At 36.9% G+C, this 25,000-nt stretch overlaps 1 protein-coding gene across 6 annotated transcripts in view; it reads right to left on the bottom strand.

Annotated features, from left to right (window-relative positions):
- nalcn (sodium leak channel, non-selective) overlaps positions 1–25,000 on the bottom strand; it is a 124,329-nt gene that overhangs the window by 61,031 nt on the left and 38,298 nt on the right. For all 6 annotated transcript variants that reach the window (XM_059029059.1, XM_059029057.1, XM_059029060.1 and 3 more), the window contains 2 exons: positions 11,911–12,042; positions 3,736–3,903 (listed from right to left, as the gene is read on the bottom strand). In XM_059029059.1, the coding sequence (XP_058885042.1) occupies positions 3,736–3,903; positions 11,911–12,042 (300 nt within the window). The remainder of the gene's footprint in view (positions 1–3,735; positions 3,904–11,910; positions 12,043–25,000) is intronic.

Raw genomic sequence — 25,000 nt, forward strand, 5'->3', positions numbered from 1 at the left:
TTTTTTTTTTTCTTTCTATACACTTGATTCTAGTGGGCTTCTTCACACACACAGCATCCCCAAACAAACTGGCTGCACCAGTTAGTTACAATAATTACCAGGTGTGGGTGATAATTAAACAATAAAAATAATTAACAATTTAGTTTGGCAGGGAGATTTTAACTCTCTCCCTGCCACAAACACACATTTTCCCAGCGCAGGGCTAGTTGGCCTGCCACAAATAATATATATATATATATATATATATATATATATATATATATATATATATATATATATATATATATATATATATATATATATATATATATATATAATCATGAGGGGTTTAGTTAGCAAAACAACAAATTCAACTTTTGAAGAAAATAATACATTTTTAGAACCCTTTGTCCTTTATATTGTTGTTCCAGCTGTTATTGGAAATATGTCTCTACAAACAATGCATCCGAGTAGACAAACAATAAATAACTCTTGATCAAAGATACAGAATTGTTATCGACCTCTGGCTAGATGAAAGCTGGTGCATCTTGTCCAGCTTTGCCTTTGATTGCTGGTGTGTATGTGTGTGTGTGTGTGTTCAAGCCTGGTCATAGAGAATACAATCAGAAATGTAGTAAAGAATTGAATTACTTTACATAGAAAGTGTAACATTGTTTTTAATTTAAAGCAATTAAAAGGTGTATTTACAGAAATGTTGCATGCCTAATTGTTTGTACATTTACTGATTTAACACAGCAAGCATGTACAATGAAGCAGTACATTTATGTAAATGTATAATTGCCCCCCCCCCAGGTGGCCCTTTATACCGGTTATAAGATGATATGCCATTTTGCCCCATAATGGCATTCCACTAGAATTTGCATTCTTGTAAGGCAGCATACAAACAGCATAGCCTGTGCTGTCACTGTATTCTTCACATAAGTAAGAATACAGTAGATTTAAACAGGTTCTTTAGAATTTCCCCTTTGAGGTACACATTTTAAAGGGTTATTTTACAAAAATATTGAATTAAAAAAAATACTGAATGAAAAAAATCATATAAACCCTAAATCTATTGCCAATGTTTTTTGTTTTTTTTTGGTGTGGTATGTTTACAGTAAATACTGTGATTAAACCATAAACAAGACAGATAATATGCACACATTATTTCTGTAATAACAGTTCCAGTGCACAGTTCTAGTTTATTAGCACACCACAATAGCCCAAATGACTCAGTGGAAGCCACTCACTGGAAGTATGTTATTAACATGCAACACTGAATACAAATACATTGTTGTGATGAACAATGACTGAGCCTTGGGTTACAACAGACAACTGCAACAAATAATTTGGGGATGTTAATTGCAAACCATTATTTTTCAAAGGACTTCTGTTTTTCAGGTCCAATTACAATGAAAAGAAAAAATGATATAAAACAGGTGTAGCAACATGTGGGGACGTATAACGCTGTATATTTTACAGAACCCCACTACTTACTCTTTAAGAGCACTTTTTATAAGTCAACAATCCATATAAATAACCTGGTTATGATTAATGCATAGCCTGGTTATGATTGCATGCACCTAAGTGTAGCTCATGTGCAATTCTGAAGTAATAAGATCGTCCGTATCATATTTCATAGTCAATAAAGAATCAATGAAAGCGTTCATAATTTTGTCAACTTTTGCATCAGACACAACTATGCTCGACTAGGTTTAGGGACCATCCACAAAATCCCATACTCTCATTAGCAGGGACTCTGCATAAATCACTTCTATTACATTTAAACTGAAACATGTTTGCGTGTAATCCAACTCCACTTAATTTAATACAATATTTTTTTTTGTTTTGGTCCACTGAGCATTTAAGGTATAATAATTAATGAAACAATCCTTATTTCAAGGACAAAGAAAAGGGTAATAAATTAACTTGTTATACAACCTAATTCAAGTTTAAGTTTTGGTTGAGAAAATTGTTAAGATTGCAGTCAAAATGAACGCAATTTTCTATTTATTGCATTTAATTAACCCCACTGCACCAAGAGAATGTGTCTTTCTCCCAGGAAAACAAGGCTAATTATTCTGAGAGGCAGTCCATCATGATTGATCAGTATTCAGCCCTTGGTTGTGCACATTTTCACATGTTTCAGCTAAAATTCTTAACAAGCAAAGCTGGCCTTGGTGTGTCCCTTTTGTGCTATAAATCATTGGAACCCTTTGCATGGCAGGACTCAGTTGCTAGGGTAACAGGTTATTTAATGGACCCAGATTCAGTTGCAATGAGTCTGCCCACTGATGATGTGCAAGACAAAATAGGTTGGAAACCAAGTGGTATGAAAAATAGTGAATTCTGACCCACCCCTGTATTCTGGATTGAGTAACTCCTAAAATTGCCCTCTGTGAACAACATGACATCTATCAAGGAAATAGTTATAGATCCAGAACCATTGTTTATAGTACAGAGCTGACTCTGAGCAGAACAGTTGAAAACAATCCGTTTCTAATGTGTGGATATGACAAGTGCAGAGGTGGATCACCAATGACCAGGTCCAAACCTTGCCCAGCCTGTAGTCACTTAGTCAGACACTGTCAAATTCTGTTTGAATGTAATAGTCCTGAAGGGATGTCATTTTCACACTTGAATGTGGACCCACGAGATGTAAAGTGAATTCAATGCGTGGGTTGTGACAGAATGTGAGGAGGGCGTTCCTGCCAAAACGTGTACAAGTGTATTGCAGGTATCAAGTGAAGACCCTAGTTGCCCACACCTGTGATGTAAAATGCTGGATGCACAGGGTTGTGGTGAGTCGAAGCCACATTTTCCCAAATAAGCTGGTACTTTGCGAACATTTGGGGAATTGCTGTGCTGACGGAAATAGTATCTATAGAAGGTATGACCATGACATCAGCACAAAACAAGCCAGGTTTATTTGCCTTGAAATCATAAAAAAAAGAAAATTGACAACTAAAGCAACACCATTTTCTGTCAAATATTTACGATTATTATAAAAAAGAGTATGCTCAATTCTGACAATACATTCGTTTTAACTACCATAAAGTTTATAAATAGCTCTGTGAATTGAAAGACACTTATGTTGTTGCATTATCACTTACTAAAACAATTAGAAGGTAGAAGTGATCTCTTTTCTCCTACACTGTCAAATAACATGGAAATGTATAGTGTTTAGTCAAGAACAGAAAGCACTGTACACTTTAATCCTCATGAATCTGGCTCTAGTCTGTCCTCTTATTTAATTGCATAGCAGCCCTCTGGTTGTTACTTTGTATTAATAGATGCCATGTCATGCAGGGAGCTGGCTTCTAATTCTCAATTGAGGAAAAAAAACTGTTCGTCACTGCACCCTGCTTGTAAATCTCCACTGACAAATCATATTAAAACCTTTAGTACTCTAATTTCTAACATTTGAGTCTGAAGTAGAATAGATTTCTTAAATTATTACCTTCAGAGCATTTAATTTTTGTTCTAATAGTCATATTATCAAGATCATATTATTAAGATCTTTAGTCTCTACGATTATATATATATATATTTTTTGTTACACTGTGTTGTTAGCGAGCTGTATCTTGCTAGAACTGGAATAGTGGGAAATGAATGGATATGAACTCCAGAGTAACTGCAAACATTGAATCCCAGAATCACCTCATTGACCCCAATCCATGACTCCTATCCCTATAGTATGTCAAATCAATGACTGCTATTTCCAATATTATTTCAAATATTCCTTTTGTTTTTTACCTGGAAGTAAGTGAACTGAGAATGATACAAGTCTGGATAAATGTGCAGGGTCGTTCCAACTACCAACAGGGATTCAAATTTGTGAAGGGAAGAGCTTATGTAGCCAGTGAAGCCCAAGCACCAGATCTTCAGAAGTGCCTCCAAGTCAAACAGAACAGTGAAAGCGACCTGGGAGATAAAATATTGAAAAACAGTTTTATTTTTTACAGAAAAAATGCATATAAAATTGATTTTTAAAGTATCTGCTTTACAATAAAAATGTGACTATGGAAACCTCCTCAGCTGACTTACATTCTGTTCCTAATATATAAAGCCACATCTTTATTTGGCCATTTTTAGGACAGCTGAGAGTAGGCCGTGTGCGTTTACACTGCAGAAAAAAGACATGAGACAGCCCAAAGCCGTCCTAAAATCGAACAGTGTAAACGCACCATAAGAGATTTACTTTCTGACATTTCTGTTTTCTGTTTAATATTTGCATACTTAATAAAATACTACTATTGATTAAACATTACTTGTGTCTAGTGTGTGTTCATAGTAAATCCTCGATCTTTGTAACACGTCAATTAAATATTAATTTACAAACAACATTGGAAGAGACATTGGAACAACATTGGAAGAGACAGACCAAGAACCCTGCAAAACAAATTCAGAGAGTTAGGAAGGAAATTGAAAGACAAGACCAAAACTGTGGTATTTTCTGGGATACTGCTGACACCTTGCAAAGGACCATATGGACAGCTGGAAATACAAAATCAAACTGCATGGCTGAAATCGTGGTGCACACAGGAAGGCTTCACCTTTCTTGAACATTGGAGCACATTCTACAACAAGGACTATCTATATAGGTGGTACGGACTGCACTTAAACAGAAAGGGAACCAATCTACTCGGAGAAAGGATCCTTGAGGAGGTCCAGAAGCATATAAACTAGAAAGGAAGGGGGGAGAAAACAAAAAAACAGAAGGGAGACCACATCAAAACAAGGGCAACTCAGGTAAGACAACTATTAAATGTATTTATCTTAAATGCTAGAAGTCTCAGAAACAAAATGTTAGAACTTGAAGCTACTGCACTAACAAGTAACTATGATGTGATAGGTGTAACAGAAACTTGGTTGTCTGAGAGTAATGGAGACGAATATAATATTAGTGGGTACACACTGTATAGGAAAGACAGGCAGGACAGAAGAGGCGGAGGGGTAGCGCTATACATAAGAAATAGTCTTGAAGCCCAGGTGTTAAATCAGGTCAAAGAAAACAATGCAGAATCAATATGGGTCAGAATAATGGACAAAAATTCAAAGGGCATAATAATAGGAGCATGCTATAGACCGCCAAATTCAGACGCTGAGCAAAATAATCTGTTATACAATGACATTCGAAATGCGTGTACAAAAGGAGAAGCCATACTAATGGGGGATTTCAACTTCCCCCGTATAAAATGGGAGAACCCGGTGGGGAGCACGACGGATGAAATTGAAATGGTAGAAATGATAAATGACTGTTTCCTAATGCAATTTGTCAATGCGCCAACTAGAGGGAGGCATGCCTTGATTTAGTCTTTTCAAATATCGAAGACAGAATAACTAAAACAGAGGTCAGAGAGCCATTGTCAAACTCAGACCACAACATGGTCTCATTTGAAGTATTTTTTAAAACCCCAAAAGTAATGACTAAAGCTAAGGTTTACAATTTTAGAAAAGCAAACTATGAAGGTATGAAACACAGACTAACAGAAGTAGATTGGAGTAAAATAGAGAGAACATCCACAGAAAAAGGATGGCTGTTTTTTAAAAATGTAGTACTAGATGCGAAAAACAATTACATCCCAAAAGTAGACAAATCTAAATCTAAAACAAAACGGCCAAAATGGTTTAATAGATCAATTAAAAAAAAATATTCAGTGAAAAAAGGCACTTTACAGAGTGTTTAAAAGGGACCAAAAACAAAGTACACAGAAAGAGTACTTCGAACTGCAAACACAAGTCAAAAAAGAGGTTAAATGTCTAAGAGACACAAATGGCAAAATCATAGATGAAGAAAAAAAAAAAGATATATTAAATGATTACTTTTCACAGGTTTTTACAAAGGAGGACACGGACAACATGCCCGACATGTCGACCTGTTCCTATCCAATTTTAAATAACTTTAGCATAACAGAGGCAGAAGTGATAAAGGGACTAGGAGCTCTTAAAATAAACAAATCCCCTGGGCCGGATGAGATCCTCCCAATAGTACTCAAAGAAATGAAACCGCTAACCAAGATCATGCAACAGTCTCTTGATACAGGGGTTGTACCGACAGAGAGATCGTGTCTAACTAACCTACTTGACTTTTTTGAGGATGCAACATTGAAAATGGTTAATTGCAAAGCATACGACATGGTTTATTTAGATTTCCAGAAAGCTTTTGACAAAGTCCTGCATAAAAGACTAATTCTCAAACTGAACGCAGTAGGGATTCAAGGAAATGCATGCACATGGATTAGGGAGTGGTTAACATCTAGAAACCTCAAAATGGAGCGAGGTAACAGTGGTGTACCACAGGGATCAGTATTAGGTCCTCTGCTATTCCTAATCTACATTAATTATTTAGATTCTGGTATAGTAAGCAAACTTGTTAAATTTGCAGACGACACAAAAATAGGAGGAGTGGCAAACACTGTTGCGGCAGGAAAGGTCATTCAAAATGATCTAGACAGCATTCAGAACTGGGCAGACACATAGCAAATGAAATTTAATAAAGAAAAGTGTAAAGTATTGCATGAAGGCAATAAAAATGTGCATTATAAATATCATATGGCAGATACTGAAATTGAAGAAGGGAACTATGAAAAAGACCTAGGAGTTTATGTTGACTCAGAAATGTCTTCATATAGACAATGTGGGGAAGCTATAAAAAAGGCCAACAAGATGCTCGGATATATTGTGAAGTGTTGAATTTAAATCAAGGGAAGTAATGTTAAAACTTTACAATGCATTAGTAAGACCTCACCTAGAATATTGTGTTCATTTCTGGTCACCTCATTACAAAAAGGATATTGCTGCTGTAGAAAGAGTGCAAAGAAGAGCAACCAGAATTATCCCGAGTTTAAAATGCATGTCATTTGCAGACAGGCTAAAATAATTGAATCTATTCAGTATTGAACAAAGAAGACTACGCGGCAATCTGATTCAAACATTCAAAATCCTAAAAGGTATAGACAATGTCGACCTAGGGGATTTCTTTGACCTGAAAAAAGAAACAAGGACCAGGGGGTCACAAATGGAGATTAGATAAAGGGGCATTCAGAACAGAAAATAGGAGGCACTTTTTTACACAGAGAATTGTGAGGGTCTGGAACCAACTCCCCAGTAATGTTGTTGAAGCTGAAACCCTGGGATCCTTCAAGAAGCTGCTTGATGAGATTCTGGGATCAATAAGCTACTAACAACCAAATGAGCAAGATGGGCTGAATGGCCTCCTCTAGTTTGTAAACTTTCTTATGTTCTTCTTAATAAGAGAACTAATCAACCCACTCTAAATTATCAATTATTGAATTGTTCCTAATATATATATATATATATATATATATATATATATATATATATATATATATATATATATATATATGTATGAGAGACAGAAAATCCATGGCTAACACATGTGTGGCAGAGCAGGGCTCTGCCCTTAGAAATGCTGGCAGGGAAGGAGTTAAATTCTCCTCCCTGCCCAGGTTGATTGCTTCAGGTGGGAGCAATCCACCAATTAATTATTCAATTATTACTCAGCCACCTGGCATAAAAGGAGGCCTCAGCCTCCCAGTTGGGGAGAGAGAGTTCTAGAGGAGAAGAAGCAATTGTGTTTGTCTGAGTGTGCTGTTTTTGTAAGTTTTTGAAACCAGTGAAGGCAACGCCCAGCCTGGAAGCTTTATTTGTAAGTTTTGTTTTGTGTGTATTTTCTGTTTAAAACCTTTTTGTTTGGCCCTTGTGCCTGTTTATTTTGTATTTTTGTTTATTAAAAAGTTTTATTTTGAACTTTAAACTGTCTCTGAGCCTCAACCTCGGTCATTTCCTTGTCACATTTGGTGCTCAGAAGTGGGACAATGCTACCTGGAGGCTCAGGGCAGTATTTTTTTTTTTTTTTTTTTTAATTTTGAGGAGTTTTTTTTTTCTGGAAAAAAAAAAAAAATGGGGAAGAAGAGCAGACAGCGGCAAAGGCAGGAGATGCAGCAGCCGAAGAAATGTAAGCTGCTGCAACAACAGCCACCACTGGAGGACCCGGCCAGCCTCTTCCCCTGGTGTTCTTGGTGCGGGAAGGTGGACCACCGCTGGAGGTCCTGCCCAGAAGTGCCACCGGCAGACTGGTGTGGCCGTTGTGAGGAGGACAGCCACAATTGGGCAGGATGCCCCTACAATCAGGCCCAGGAAGAGGTGCAGTTTTCACCCCGGGCATCAGGGGCCACCCCACTACCTCCAGTGCCACCACCTTCACCACCATCCCAGGAAATGTGGGACTGGTTGATGCACCCTGAGGCGGACCTCTTCCACGACCTCCCCATAGTTATCAACACGCTGTGGCGTCGAGATGGGGGGAGGTGGGAAAAGTGGTAGGAACAGCATCACCCGGCGTCCTTCGCAGAGCTTGCCCTCATGGTCATTAACTACCTGGTGGTAGATATGGGAGAGGCCCCAGTCATTCAAACAAAGAAGGTGGAGCCGTCTTCCCGAGAGCCAGAGAGGGGTGAGCCGTCGTCCCGAGAGCCAGAGAGGGAGGAGCCGTCGTCCCGAGAGCCAGAGGGGGAGGAGCCGTCGTCCCGAGAGCCAGAGGGGGAGGAGCCGCCGTCCCGAGAGCCAGAGGGGGAGGAGCCGCCGTCCCGAGAGCCAGAGGGGGAGGAGCCGCCGTCCCGAGAGCCAGAAGGGGAGGAGCCGCCGTCCCGAGAGCCAGAAGGGGAGGAGCCGCCGTCCCGAGAGCCAGAAGGGGAGGAGCCGCCGTCCCGAGAGCCAGAAGGGGAGGAGCCGCCGTCCCGAGAGCCAGAAGGGGGGCCGTTGCCGTCGCCCAGAGAGGGGGAGCCGCTGCCATCGCCGTCCTGTGCGCCAGAGGGGCCAGAGGGTCCAGCGCCGTCGCATATATATGTGTATGAGAGACAGAGAATCCATGGCTAACACATGTGTGGCAGAGCAGGGCTCTGCCCTTAGAAATGCTCGCAGGGAAGGAGTTAAATTCTCCTCCCTGCCCAGGTTGATTGCTTCAGGTGGGAGCAATCCACCAATTAATTATTCAATTATTACTCAGCCACCTGGCATAAAAGGAGGCCTCAGCCTCCCAGTTGGGGAGAGGGAGTTCTAGAGGAGAAGAAGCAATTGTGTTTGTCTGAGTGTGCTGTTTTTGTAAGTTTTTGAAACTAGTGAAGGCAACGCCCAGCCTGGAGGCTTTATTTGTAAGTTTTGTTTTGTGTGTATTTTCTGTTTAAAACCTTTTTGTTTGGCCCTTGTGCCTGTTTATTTTGTATTTTTGTTTACTAAAAAGTTTTATTTTTAACTTTAAACTGTCTCTGAGCCTCAACCTCGGTCATTTCCTTGTCACATTATGCTTTATATATGAACATCTAATATAAAACGTATACACCAAAAGATACATTTTATTGCAAATCTGGTGTCAGGTAAGCTGTGTAAAAGCAATCAAAATATATGGATTTCTAACTTGGCAAATAATAAACAGCTTATCTCATGAATTCAGCTCTGAGTGGAAGGGTGGTCTCCAGACTAATATCTGCCTTTATTTCTTGCATGTCAGCTGAATACTGATTTCATAAACAGAAATTTCAAATATATTAATATATTATTGATGATGAATAATATACAATGTATAGGCACAGACAGGATGAAATATAGTATAGCAACGAGGTGCTCCTACAGGCAATCCGCGTCCTCATCAAAACTAATTATTGCTTCCTTCTTTTCAATGTGGATTTTAAATATGTAAATATAAAAAAGGCTAGCAAAAAACAAAAGACATCTGACGCAAACTTAATGGTTTCAATCTGAAGCAAACTTCAAAATGGCGACAGCATTATGATCTGTCCCAGTTAGGATCGGGGTTGAGCAACCTGTAGGCCACATACAGGCCTTATTTTGGTTTGATCATTAAAACAAACCCCCATAGAATGCAACAAGATACCTATATGATTTTGGTAAACTGAAATACCCAGATGAGACTGCTAAAAAAAAAAAAAAAAAAAAAATAGTTCTCATTTTTCAAATGTAGCACCACCTAGACTTCCCCACCGCTAAAAGCCTGTCATTATTCTTTTTTTCCTACCCATTTAGAAGCCATGTCAGCAGATGCAATAAATAACGGAGACACATTTGGAGAAAGGAAAACCTTCAAAAGGAGCTACAGAGACACATTGTAATAATTTATTACAGAGATTAAACCCAAGTTGTGTGTGTGTGTGTGTGTGTGTGGAGACTAGATGTTAGGTTTGTCATAAAACTTGCATCAAGTACCTGTAAGACATTTTAATTTGACCTACAGTTGCAGACTATGCTTATTATACCAAGGTAACAGATTAAGGACAAGCATTTAGTAAACTTAAACCATTTTTTTAATAAAACAAAAAGCAAAATACACAATGTCTAGCAATTTAAGAAATAATCTTTAAATTAAATATGTTTATTTGTAAGTTATAAGTATTAACACCCCTGCTTTAGTATTTTGTGTGTCCTCCTTTTGCTTTTATCAATTCTCAACCAGTATGTTACATCTTGTTGGTGAAACCTGGGTCCATTCTGTCTTGCATATTTCCTTCAGCTCAGGCAGATTGGATGCACAATGCTTGGGTCATTGTCGTGCTGGAAGATAAACGGTCTGCCATATCATGATGGAACCACCTACATGTCTAACTGTAGGTACAAGGTTTTCTTCATTGAAGGCTTTCCCCTTTTTTCTCCAAACACACTGTGGTCCATTTATGGGAAACAGTTATATTTTAATTTCATTGGACCACATAATTTTGTTGAAGAAAGCTTTGTTTTATGAATTTTCTTTAAAAGTGGTTTACAACGAGGTCCACGTGCATACCACCCTTCTGTGTTCAGGTGCCTTTGTACAGTTCTTTCGCACTATTATGCCTGATGCCTACCTGCTGTACCTCTAATTTTCTTTGAACGTCCATTTCTTCCAAGCGTTTCAGCTGAATTTGTTCTGTGGTACTTCTTCATTCTTGCTCTGATTGTGGATTTTGGATTTTGGTATTCCATATTTCTGTGATACTGATCTGTAGCCATATCCTTTGTTGTAGTTTGCTACAAGTGCTCCTCCTTTGCCTTGACCATCATCTGCTGTGTTGCCAAAACGTTCTTATTCAACATATGTTGGAAATAATGACCTCTTTTTGACTTATTGACTTTATAATGTAGCTTAGTTACTGTGTAATAGTTTTCAATCAACTCATCTTTTTAAATTATACTTTTGCAATAAACAAATATTTTAAAATTGCTTAAGTGCTTTTGTTTTTTATAAAGATTATTAGGTAAACTCCAGAAATTGTGTATTTTGGTTGTCTTAGTCATATTAATTAGTGGCTAGCGTTCACTAAAATGCTTGTATTTAACATGTTTTCTAGAATCTTCTTATATTAGTGTAGTGCCAGTACTTTTGTCTGCGTCTGTAAATAATCAAACATATTCCCATTCAATTGACTTGAACACAGTACAGCACTAGTAACAAAAAAATGTCAATTTAAATCTAAATTATGCAGTGCTCACAAAAGAACACGACTTTTGAATTTTTTTTTTTATTATTATTTTTTTTAATAGGCTGTTATCTACATTTAAGCTGAACAATTCTGAGTGCATTTGGCATTAATGTGAATTACTGTTTTAGTTTTGAAAAAATAAATAAGTCATATAACTGCTTCTGTCAGATGCTCAGTTGAAGAGTGAGTTAGGCTCCACTCAACCATCAGCTCATTACGGTTGACATTTTTTGTGTGAGAAACCACCTTCGGGATGGCAGTCTGACAGTCTTCCATACACTGTCAGACAATGCAGCTTCACCAGAGCTTTCTTGTGGCACTTAAGGGAATACAAATGAATGTATAATCCTGCTCCAAATGACTGGGTTGGATTTCCTCTCTCTCTCTTTGGGGAGAAAAAAAAAAAAAAAAAAAAGTTTGTACTGTAAACCCTCACCTCTGCTAGATAAAATTCGTCATAATGGCGCAGGTAATTCTCCCCCTTGTAGTAATTGCTGGCAGCGACTATCACATCCACTGCCACCATGGTCAGGATGAACATGTGGAAGACTGAGGACCGCATTAGCTGCTGTGGGAAAGAAAAAACAAACAGTGAAAAAAGCTGAATGTGTACATGAATACAACACAATACCAAGTAAATGTATATAGCATGTGAAGCATTGTTCAGTTCAACTGACTAGTTTGGATTTATCTGGCAACCGCACTGTAGGTGTGCTTTCTATGCAGCAGGTATTTGGAGCTCTACACTCATTTTGCTGCACATAGGACTTCAAGTAGGGTCCTAGCATCTGCTGCATAGGAAATTAATTTATAGTGAGGTGGCAGGATAAAGAGAACACCTCCAGGTAGTCCTTTAACTTGCCTTTAAAGCTGATTTTTCTGTATTTTCATGCCTTATGTCACACAGTAACAAGTATCATACCTGTGGACTGAAACAAAAAATAACCCTGAATGTCATCACTAGAACCTGAAAATCAATACTGCACATGTTCTCAAAATGTATTTGACTGGTGAACCCCTGTTTCAAATAGGAACTTCCCAAATTAAACCTGTGGAAATGGCAAATCTCAAACAAGAAAGTAAAACTGTACGACAGTCAAAGTAAATGTTTAAGTATCTGCATATTTTCTGTAAGTATCACAAGGCCTGTCTCTCACCAGAATGGTAAAAGAGCATTTATGGTACTGTAAATACTGGATCTGTGTTTCTAGAAAAGAGAAGTTTCAAGAATTATGTTAGAGCGCCTCTGGGCAACCTACATGAACATGAGGTCAGTTTGAGAACAACTGAAATACTTTACATACAGTTGACAGTCGTTAAATGTCAAACAGAATTCGCGAGTTACAGGTGTTTGTTTTAAAATACATACAGTATTAGTAAGAGAGGCAGTTTAAAAAACGCAATGGGCTGAAACACTTATGCTTCAAAACAGATCTAGTGACAGCGAGCCCGTTTGTATTCAAATTGTCAAGTTTAATGGTTAATGTTTGTTTCACAGTAAACATGACAGATGGGTACACCAGGATTTCATTTTAAGTACTGTATGTAAACCGGAGATGCTAGAATTGATTTACTATAAATAGATTCCATTAAGCCATGTGTTATACAGTAGCTATGGGAATGTATTAAAATTCTCATCTTTTTAATTTAAAGCATTAGTGAGGATTACTGGGGTATGTTTGAAATTGTAGAATTAGGGAGATGATATAAAAGACATGGGAAGGATTATATATTAAAAAAATAAATTAATTAATAAAGAAATAAATGATAGCAGGATTCTGTGGTTAAGAAATAAGGGACCAGGGATTTATACAGTAGGTAAAAAATGTGAATGAAGTTTCAGTGCGAAACGCACTGTACATTTACTGGAAATATGTAATAGGTGTGCTTTATTTTACAGATTGGGGATGGCAGTGTTCTTTTTTTTTCCCCAACTGATGATTAAACAAAATACATAATCTAACCAAATAAATAAATCAGATGGATACAATATACGTTTAGTTTAATTTACATTAAAAATGAATCATATTCTATTTTTGTACCACAAAAGCACAAGGCATTAGCATTGTGTAAATGTGTTATTAAAGCACACACATATTATATATATATATATATATATATATATATATATATATATATATATATATATATATATATATATATATTATAATTGATAAAAATATAATATAGGAGTCAGAATATTTTAACACACATTACAGACTGCTTAGGATCTTTCAGCCAATCAAAGTGCTCCTTTATCTTGCTGTATTATACGATAATAGAGAAGCCCATATTATGCTTTCAAAAAAAAAAAAAAAAAGAAATCACAGGCACCTCTCCGAATTTCATTCAAGTGCAAAGTCAGTTCAAAACTGTGACATCATAAATCAACCACCTATCACTTAAAGATATTCTCTTTATTTAATTAATCTTTCCCTCATACACAGACATTCACCATCCTATAACCTTGTAATAATATACTCTATGTCTGTAGCTGGTTTGGGGCAGTAATTTGCATTACTATTATTATTATTATTATTTTTTTTTTTTTTAAAAAAGGACTAATATGTTTGTTTTTCTACATATTTTTGGACTGACGATGAAATTCAAAAGGAGGTTGTCCAATTTCAATTATCTGGTGAACTCCTCTTGTTTCTCACACTTATATAAACAAATATATATTATATATATATATATATATATATATATATATATATATATATATATATATATATATTTGTGAGGTTTGTACCAGCAAGGGTTTTCCTTGTATTTTTCATTTTGTTTCTTTTTTTAAAAAAAGGTTCATTTGAATTCTTATTGGTATGAACTTTGTTGTTTCAGTTTTTGTCATTCACTGGTCGGATTGCCATGCTTGAACTGAGAGAAGAAAAAATGGCTGTGGCTTGTTTATAAAAGCTGCAGACAGGAAAGATTCATGATGTAGGAAGGCGTATCTATGTCTGAACATGAAGAATGCAAGGCTGTATGTCTTGCAATAAAGCATTCTATTACCATTGTAACATTGAATTTATAGCTGTGATGAGACATACAGTACTTTTTGTGAAAAGATCATTTTTAAATTGCCTTATAAAATCTGGAAAATATGTACATTAATTATTGATCCCCTTGTTAACCATTAGACAAAAATGAGTCTATAACTCGTTCTTGAAATCCCATACAGGAACCAACCTAATATAATCCATTGAATTAAAACAAGTGTGTTAGTAATACACAGCCTTTGTCAGAGCTGTACATGCAGAATTAAAATCACAGTATCAGCATTATAAACAAATAGGAAAGACAAACAGGCTCCTGAATCCTCATATTGCAATACTCTCAATAACTTGTGCTAAAAGATGTCCAAACCCTATTTCATTACAGTTGGATATTGTGGTTCTTTAGTTAAAACTATATTACTCCTCAGTCACAGGCAATATGCATCACCAATAGGGAAAAATAAACAATATGAGGCAGTGTTTTGTTGTTCACTAATATATTATACTATATATAGTATAATATATTATCCCCCATGTATGTTGATTATCTGTTTTGACAGGATGACTCAGCATTAACATAGTCCCTAACCTTTCACCAGATGGTATGATAGGACCACAGAATAATTGTGTGACTGACAGTGTTCAGTGTGTTAAGAATTTCAAAATCAAGTGAGGGTGTGCCTCTTTCCAGCACAAAAAGAATGGTGCTCTGAAATCTCTGAACACCCATGACAGGTTTGAAACATACAAGAGTATGGTAAACATTCTTTTTTTACATGAATACAGCTTTTTTTCCCCCACAAAGTGCAAAAACTAGCTGTTTCTACAGTGAACAGTGGCGCTACAGTGAACCCTACATATCAGATGTCTGGTGGAGTTCAAGCGGACATCAGGGCTATACGGTTCAGCATAGCCCCCCCAAAAGAGAGTAAAAACCCATAGTGATAAACTGTGACAGCTATGTTTACAAACAGGGAATGATGAACAATCCCAGCATATTTAATACCTGCGCCTGTATCTACTGTAAAATAGGCTAAAAATAATAATAAATAATTTAATTTCTGCTACACAGAAAATGTAAAATCTCATGGTGGATAAGGGTCTTCCATATTATAATGTCATCTTAAAAGGAATTGCAATCAGGAAAGCCCAGCTTCTGAATAACATCTCTAAACATACAATAGAACAAAGTGGGTACATTGCCTTATATAGGAGGTGCAATTAAGTGATAATTAGGTAGTGCAGCACTGGAATTACCATCAATCGACCATTGGAAAGCTTACCACTGTCAAAATCTTATTTCAACTCTCACAAAACACTTTGTTGAGGTCGAGATTCTGGATTTTTAATTAGGATGCATGCCATTTCTTGTCATTTCTTTTAATTTACAGACAGACATTCACATTTCCCACTGTACTGAGAGTATGTCGGCAACCTATCTTTGAAGAACTTTGAATACATTGGAGAATGATATTTCAACAGTAACACATTGTAAGCAAACCACAGAAAAAAAAAAAAAAGTTTTTGGGGAGCAGTGTGACAGTACAGCGCTGTGGCCCCATATGTTAATCGGCAGGAAAGAGACTCGGAGACAACGAAGCTGCAGTTTAAGCACTAGAGAGTACATTTAATAAGCAAAACAACAAAATAAAACAGGAACGAGGGCCAAAATAAAGGTTCAAACAAAAGACTAACTGGCTGTAGGCTGGGCAATCGCCTTCACTACATGTAGTCAAAATAACACACTAAAACACGGATCAACAACACACAGATGCAAAACACTCACTTACACCTTCCCAAGGAACGATTTTTCCTTCCTTATATACATGTGGCCACTCCCCAATTAGCACTCAATTACCTAATTGGGGAATGGCCACACCTGTGATTGCTGGCAGGGGCAGATTTAACCTCATCCCTGCCAATGTTACATTCCCAGACACATGGCTAAAGAGGACATTTTACAAATCTTTTTTGTTAAAGAAAAAAAAAAAATTGACATAGCTTTGGTGGTGTTTCTGTAAGATTTTAAGGTGTTTTTAAATTTCTTTTTTCTTTTTTTTTTTAAACAATTACCATCTGTATTTCCAGAGTAAAACTTCACATCAGTGGGTGTGAAATATATCCTTATATTTTAGCGACAGTAAAACCAACCCTTGATCTCTTATATTCACAGTACAGTAACACCCCAATTTTACATACATCCCCTGGTCTGGAATAAATACAATCACTATGCATCACCGCATGTATAAGCTAGCCTACATTTTTGTCAGCTCAAAGTAATATGCATGAAGAAATCAACTCCATTACCTCTGACCTCTCACAAAGCTTATATAGATATATATATCTGTTAGGTGGTGTTTTTATAATGGTTTTCCCGTCTTATATGTTATGCTTTGTCGGTGTATTTCTTTAAGCTCAAAGTAAGGTCACATACAATAATTCTGGGTTAATCCGCAAAATAAGGCTCACACCAGTGAGCCAGTAACATGTGTGAAATGTACTACTATAGATATTCATTTTGAAAGCTGTTGGTGAAAAATGTTTGTGAAATCCATGCCTAATCCAACCAAAAAACAGGCAAACTGCTAAGAAAACTCGGGGACAAGGACCGATGTCTGCAAGTGATACCTTCCTGGAACAGGCCCCTAGGAACACATTACAGCAGAGATTAAATCGCACTTTTTTATTTTATTTTTTTTAAAGCAAATTAGTGGTTTTCTAGGCATTTACTTAGAATTGCTAGTAAACTAAAATTACATCTGCTTGCCTCTAGGTTAAGCAAACATTGTGATTGTTTGCTTTTTACACATTTTAACACCTGTTCATTGCCCTGTATCCTGTAGTTCAAAAAATGTACCTTCTGGCTACACTTTTCATTAAAATTACCCTGCTCTTTATTGAACTCTCATTTTATATGTATAGCTTATTGGTAAAAGGCACAGAATCCAGTGGTTCTTAGGTTTGCTCTCAGCATCCTGTCAGTGCAGATGACTAAGGCGGATAGACAAGACTATCCCTTGGGCCAGGAAGTCAAGACTGTCAGAAGGATTTAAAACACTGCCATAAATGTCAGAAGAGGAAAACTGTTATTGGGTTTTATTAACTCTTAATAAACACAATAGTCCGACTTTTGTTGATAAATGAAAACTGTTCTGTATCAGACTGTTCCTTCCCAAGCACAAGAAGGCTATTTTGGTCTAGAACTCTAAAGAATATTGCATACAAAGGAACATCCTTAAAATACCTGTATGTATGCATATTTCTTTTACTTAACAAAATATAAAAAGCAATCAAATTGAAATATAATGTTGATAGGGTATGGTTATATACTGTATAAAGTTTTTCTACAGTTTCTCAGACTATTATATCATATTCTGCTGTATGCTTTGCACCTTACAACATACTACTACACATAAATAAATAAATAAATGAATGTCTTTACATAAAATCTATTGCATTTCTGCAGCTATATTTTAAACCGCCCTCCAAAAAACCTGGTTGGCAATAACATCTCAGTTAAATATAAAAACTCCTTTAAAACAATCTTCGATTTAATTGTGCCTATTTTAAATCAATGACTTTTCTGGAAATATGGGGCAGGTAAAGATACAAATGTTGGCAAATGTTTTTAAATAAAGAAACAGACACGAGTGTGTGAGTGTATGTTTTGCTTGATTTGAAAAGCCGCCTGTCCCCAAGCCAGGCTGTTGAGACAGTCATGCTCCTCAGTCTCACAGCAGCAAGAGAAAAAAAAAAATTGTCTGGGAGCCGGCTGCTGCTGTCATCACAGCACTGGTAGAGCTGAGCTCATCCCTTCAGGTACTCTCACCAAGCGAGATTTGATGTGACCAAACACTGACATCCTCAGCTTCCAGTCTAGCTCCCCTGGGGTATTTTGCATAAGGAGTCAAGCAGATGATTGGATTTTCTCAGGGACTTGGCTGTATCCAAACAAAATCCTCTTTTAATATCTAAACCTATTTGATTTAGATTTAAACATATCTCAACAAATACCTGGAGCTTGTTGGCAAATAACTACCATCAACTACTGCTTTCAGCAAAGTTGACACTGTTGATGTGTGATTTCCTTTTTACAAATATACAATAAGCCATTGAACAGTCCTAGGTCTTGTCAAACCCAGTTTATGATCTTAAAATAGGTCTGATTGTCACAGATCTTGAACGTACAATAGGACTACTACTCCCAGGTACTAATGATAAATTCCGATATGATTTCGGCATCCATTTTTACCTGGCAACTGATTGAATGGGTTCTTTTTTAACAGATATAAACAAGTGTGGAGTAGTGGTTAGGGCTCTGGACTCCTGACCGGAGGGTCGAAATTTACCACTACTGTTTGCTTGGTAAAATGCACAGCACATGCTGGGGCAGATGAGTGCGAATGCAAATTATACTGCTCATAATGAAAAACATACTGTATGTCTCAAGTCAGTTGCCAGGAATGAAGTGCAAAGATCAAATTTACTTATTTTTGAAAACTGTTCGTGATTTGCTTACTTGCTGTACAATGATAAACAAAGTAGTTGAGGTCAAGAACTCCTGAGGTTTTGACAGTTTACTGTAAGCAGTAAAACGGTCATAGCTGTGTAACATTATGTACTTTTGCATTACAGAACAGGTGGCTTCAATGGTGCTAAGTTTATACTGGGCTGTGGATTCATTGAAACAAAGCACTGGACATGGATTGTTTGTTGTCATGGTACTTGTGGTAATGGTAAGAGTAATGGTTTGAGTATTTTTTTTATTTGACTTGGGCTACACAAATCCACTTAGATCAGCTCTATTCTAAGCCTATCCATGCACGGTTAGTCTAAAGCAAGGCCCTATACATAACAATTTTATGTTTAAAAATATAGGGTGTCAATATCATGTATCTCTTCAATGTGAATTTTGTTTATCATGGTACATTAAAAGTAAACTGCACAGAAACTGCCTTGCAGCATCTAGTATGGCCACTGGGGGGGTCTCTATGGTTATTTATAATTTTATAAAAAAAAAAAAAAGGTGAACACTTTCTCTCAATTTAGGTCTTAGACCATTTCAAGATGTTATTTGCCTTCTGAACTCTATATTGCCATCCTCCTGACTTATTTGAGGAAATCTGTTTTGTTTTTGTTTTTTTTAAATCCTGCAGGGTATCCAATAATTGCACAAAACAGGGAATACTCATCCTGCGGAGTACAATTACTTTGTCCACCATAACATTCCAGCAACTGCTGCAGGATTACATATCTCAGTTTTGTTTTTTTGTTTTTTTCATTTCATATTGTCAATTGAAAAATATGAAGCCCCAGACAAAAAGTGATTTTCATATCCAAATTCAGTTTTCATGGATATTACACACTTAAAACATACAGTATCAATGCATTGAAACTGCATACATTTGTAACACTACGACTAATAATAATAATAATAATAAATAACATTACACATTTCAGACAGTTCCCAAGATTCAGCTTTCAATCAAGTTTCACTTCTGTGAAAATGTACGTCACCATGACCTACATTCACAGAATGTGGAATAGCATTGTATAATAAATGCCCAGTTTCATCAAAATGTAGTGGGTTAGCCATAATAAAGTAGGATTCCCATCAGGAACCATGATGGAATATGGAATGTCCACAACAGAGGGACACCACATTCTTTAGATTGAAACAATCAGAAGATTTCTAAGAAATTATTTGCCTCTATGGACCAGTTTGAAAAGAACATGCAGAGCCAGTCTTGCAACACACTCAGCTAAACTATTAAGTCTAAATAAAATCTGCACAGTGATCCTGTCTAAATGCTCCAATACATTCCTTGAGCAGGATTTACCATAATACAGAAACCAGAGTTCAATCACAGTACATACCGTTTCAATTAGGAGGGAAGCTATTGGACGAATGAGCCGTGGAATTCTAAAGAATGTAATACTCAACATGGCAACTTGGAATGTACATTATGGTGGACAAAGGTTTTCCTGCATGGTTTCTTTCAAGTGTCACAATTTCCACATATGAAATTCTTCTTAGCCATCTGTAATTATTACCAGCTCTCCTCCGCTGTAATAGTATTGTATTACAGCAGATAGTATGAAGCAAATATCTTGAAGTGTTAGGTCTTCATCTTCATCTGTAGACCAACTAATCCCATTACCCTGAAATGGCTGCCATCTTAGGACAGGAAAAAAAGGTTAGGGTCCCTTTCGATTTTGCCTCAGAAGTTTCCACTCTTATAATATGAATTTTGCATCTGAAATGGTTTGAGCTATTAACTGACAAAGTAGCTGAAGGGGTGATGGCAGCGGTTTTATTTAAACATACAAGCTTTCCTTCCTGGGAATATTCATTTCTAACTTAACTCATATTTACGGTTTCCTTTTAAAATCTATTACCTTTGTTATTGAGACATAAGCCATAATAATGTCTTTAAAACACATATTTATTTTAAGAATGACTATGTTATTGAGCTCCACCACAAGACATCTGACAACTCACGAAGCTTGAGGCACTAACAAGAGCCGGTAAATCTCAAAGAGAGGGAGCGAAAGATAACAGCATGGAAATGAACCTGAAAGGTGACTGCTTCGGGGTAAGCTGCTGTGTCCTGGATATTTAAAGAAAAGATAGACAAAAAACACTAGCAGGCAATAACAGAGTATGAAATAATGTGGTCTCAAGAGCTGCCGTGCCTGTCAAATCGAAAACACAGGCTTGTTTAAAACAAATAAGAAAGGGAATGGAGGATTTTAAGAGTCTGCATGGAGTCACCGTTAACCATTTACAGATGTGGTCCTCATAGCTCTGCCCATAAACAAAGTTGGGCCCATGAGACCAGAGTGTTGGGCCCGCAAAGCCAATCTGTAACACTTCAATACTAATGTACAGTATAAGTAGAATAACTAAAGTAATTACAGTGCAGTCCTCTGTGCTCCCAATCTCGGCATTTGTGCTACTTGATAAATATGTATTTTAAATGTAAATGTATGTAACATTTTTTTTAATAAAGTAGTTAAATGTCAGGAAATAATATGATCATGCCCTTGACCTTATAAGAAATGCATATACAGTACTGTATGAGCCAGTGGGCAAAACATCTGCGGACTACTAATATACAGTAACACTTAGAGTACCCTTGCAAATTAACCAAAACAGTTCATGAAACCAACAAACATCTACATAGGGCCCACAAGTGATAATAAACTATAAACCGATAGGTTTGCTTTTAAATCAGTACTGTAAAAAAAGTTTACTGTGGATTTGCCAACTCGGTACACTTAATAAACTAGATAACTGCATTACAGTAAAATTTCTATACAGCACAATGACAAAAAATCATATCTGAGATGTTGAACATTTTACCGATTCGACTTACTATTCTCTGTCACTGATGCATATCTCTGGTAAAGGACATAGTGGAGGTATATGTACGTAGAGTAGGTTTTACACATACAGAAATCTGACGTGCTAAGGGCATTATTTACAACAGGATTGTGGGGTTAATGGAGGCTGTCTGTCTTTCTGTCTGACCTGTTCACCTGCATGCATGGACTTACATTTTTATTTAGACATTGAGAAACGCTTATCCAGTGAAGAAATGAACATTCTTTAGCACAAGGTGTTAGGAGTATGACAACCTGGGGTTACTGTACATGCCCCCTGTCCACCAGTACTTATGTCAGTTTTTTATATATATTTCTGTAGAAGAGTTCTTTCTATTGAGAACAAGCTTGGTCTGAATATTTAATATACGAGAACTGAAATCTTGATTTATATAAAAGGCATCTGTCTGTATGTCTTACATTTACATAAGTATACAGTTGATGTGGGTCATGGTGATCTACCTTTTCATGGTACAAACAGCACTCATTTTGAATTTACTGCAGTGTTTCAGTTAGGATTTACAATAGTTAATGCAGAACGAACTTTGCCATTTCAGCATCACAAACCTAGAATTCGATTCTGTTACTCAGGCTTTAAAGAAGTTGAGAATGTTAAGTGATCTTAACCTCAATGCACTTTTTTTAAAAAAAAAACAAAATTTGTTGGTCTGTAATCCTCTTGTTTGATGGTATTACTGTAAACTCTGCTGCTGCGGTTACTGCTTACAAGGTGCCCCCCATTAAGATGCTGTATCTCTTAGGACTGTATGAAAGAAACTAATATTGATTTCGTTGCTTGAAATTAGAGTTTACATTATTAAGAATTTTTCATGCTACTGTCATACAATTTTATAATGCTAAATTCTGATTTACCTATCCTTTTCTTATTATGAAGCCATTGTAACTCCCTTTCACGCACATATGTCACCGAATCTGACATTCCTCTCAGTTTATATCCAGGTTATGTTGCCAAAGATATTAAAATCATCAGTCAGGAAAAAAAAAATTAAAAGCAATTATTATTATTATTATTATTATTATTATTATTATTATTATTCATGAAAGGTGACTGCAACTCACCTGTAAATGAAAATCCCATATTGTGTCTTTTTTCCAGAGGTGAAGACTAATTAACCAAATTATTGGTGGTAATTAGCTGGAAAATGAACAGATGACTGTTTTGCCTTAAGGAATAGGAAAGACCTCCACAAAGTCATTTAAAGGCAGGGGAGAGATATAAATAACGATTTGGTTTGCTAAATTCTACACGTATGTTCATGGCATCATATTGCAAAAAGAAAGTTAAGTTAACTGCAACTGGAATTCCAAGTTTCCAACATTCTGCATTAATTCCTGTAGATATTCATACACACACACACACACACATCCTATACATTACACGAGTCACTGCACAACGGCAACATTTATCCCCTGCCACAGCAGTACATTTAAAATTCGAGTCATCAGTACCATGACAAAGTAAATCATCATGACCTACATTTCCACTGCATGCATATGTAAAACATGAAAGTTGGGCATTCAAAGAAACACCTCCATATCCTTCCGGATGCTCTCAGCATCTTGTGCTAATGTCAAGAGGTCACATGCTCATTTTGCCTGTGGTGTTTCAATAACCCTGCAAATATGAATTTTGCATCTCAGAAGGCTTCCGGAGATGCCGCAGGAGGTGTACAAAGCACCATAAGCACAGAAGTGTTGACCTGAAGTATAACCAGTGGATGTAGCACCGTTCATGAATGACAATTCCAGACAGAATTAAAACTTGCATAAGGAGGAGATCAGGTGAAACAAATCGTTGTAGTTTTGTGCAGCTGGAGCGAGTCACATTCACTGATGTCTTTAATGCTAAGTTACTAAATATGATGGACGAACAGGAGGCGTTGGGTTCATTGTCCACAAGAGAATCAAAGAAATAGAAGCACGTTGAAAAAAGAATGTCTGTATTCACAGGGTGCTAAAAGCTCAAATGTTCAAAATTATATAAAATCAAACACCAAGTACTCGCCAAATGTCAGCTATCAAGCTTGTGTCTATTATTTAAAAAGAAAATTCATGCTCATGCAGGTGTGTTGCGGCCACTGGCCTTCATCAGTCAGTACAAACATTTTCAATTCATGCACTGACGAAGGCCAGTGACCGCAACATGTCTGCCTGAGCATGAATTCTCTTGTTCTACAGTTTCCACAAGAGAAGCAAGAATAATGTAGTAGAGATTGACAGCGCGTCAGCGAGGTCCGCAAGACTGATAGTGAAAGTTTCATGGAAGTATGAACTTCAGATCATCCAAGTATACGCACCAACAAGCAGCTGTTCGGCTGAAGTAGAAGTCAAAGACTTTTTATCAAGTACAAGAACTACACAAAAATGGGAAAAGTCACTATAAATTCATCATCATTGGACTTCAAGACACCAAAATAGGAGCCCAGCAAGAAAATGAGAATTTGGTTGGCAAATTTGGACAGGCAACAGGAACGAGAGGGGCGACAGACTAGTCAAATTTGCAGAGAACAAGAACTTATTCATCATGAACACCTTCTTCCAGAAGAAACCCATCAGGAAATGGACATGGAGAGGACCCAGTGGAGTGAAGAATGAAATTGACTACATACTCACCAACAAAAAGCACATGTACAAGATGTCTCGGTACTAAACAATTTTAACACAGGAAGTGACCACAGACTTGTAAGATGCAAGATACACCTAAACACAGCACTTGAGAGAGCGAATCTCGTGATGACGAAATCCAACACAATCAACGTAGAAATGCTCCAGAAGCAAAGCCTGGTGTTTCAACTGGAACTGAAGAATAGATTCAGCGCTCTTCAAGATCTTCAAAAAGACGATGAAGATGAAGCAGTCGAGGTAAACAAAATCTATGATGAAACAAAAACAGCAAAAAACATCGCTGGAACACAAAGTACAAAATGCAACCAGAAGATCACCCAAAAGACCTAAAAAAGATTGAATAAATTGAGCTTTGCAAGACAGTAAGGATATACGGTCGTTCAACTGTAGGTTATTAAAAACAACCGAAGCATGAAGAAAGCAAAACAAAGGACTAATCGTTGGGGGGAAAAAACTGATTTTAGCAATCAGACGAGAGGACGGGACTGTCATCAA

This window comes from Acipenser ruthenus, chromosome 8 (assembly GCF_902713425.1).
Source record: "Acipenser ruthenus chromosome 8, fAciRut3.2 maternal haplotype, whole genome shotgun sequence".
NCBI lineage: Eukaryota > Metazoa > Chordata > Actinopteri > Acipenseriformes > Acipenseridae > Acipenser > Acipenser ruthenus.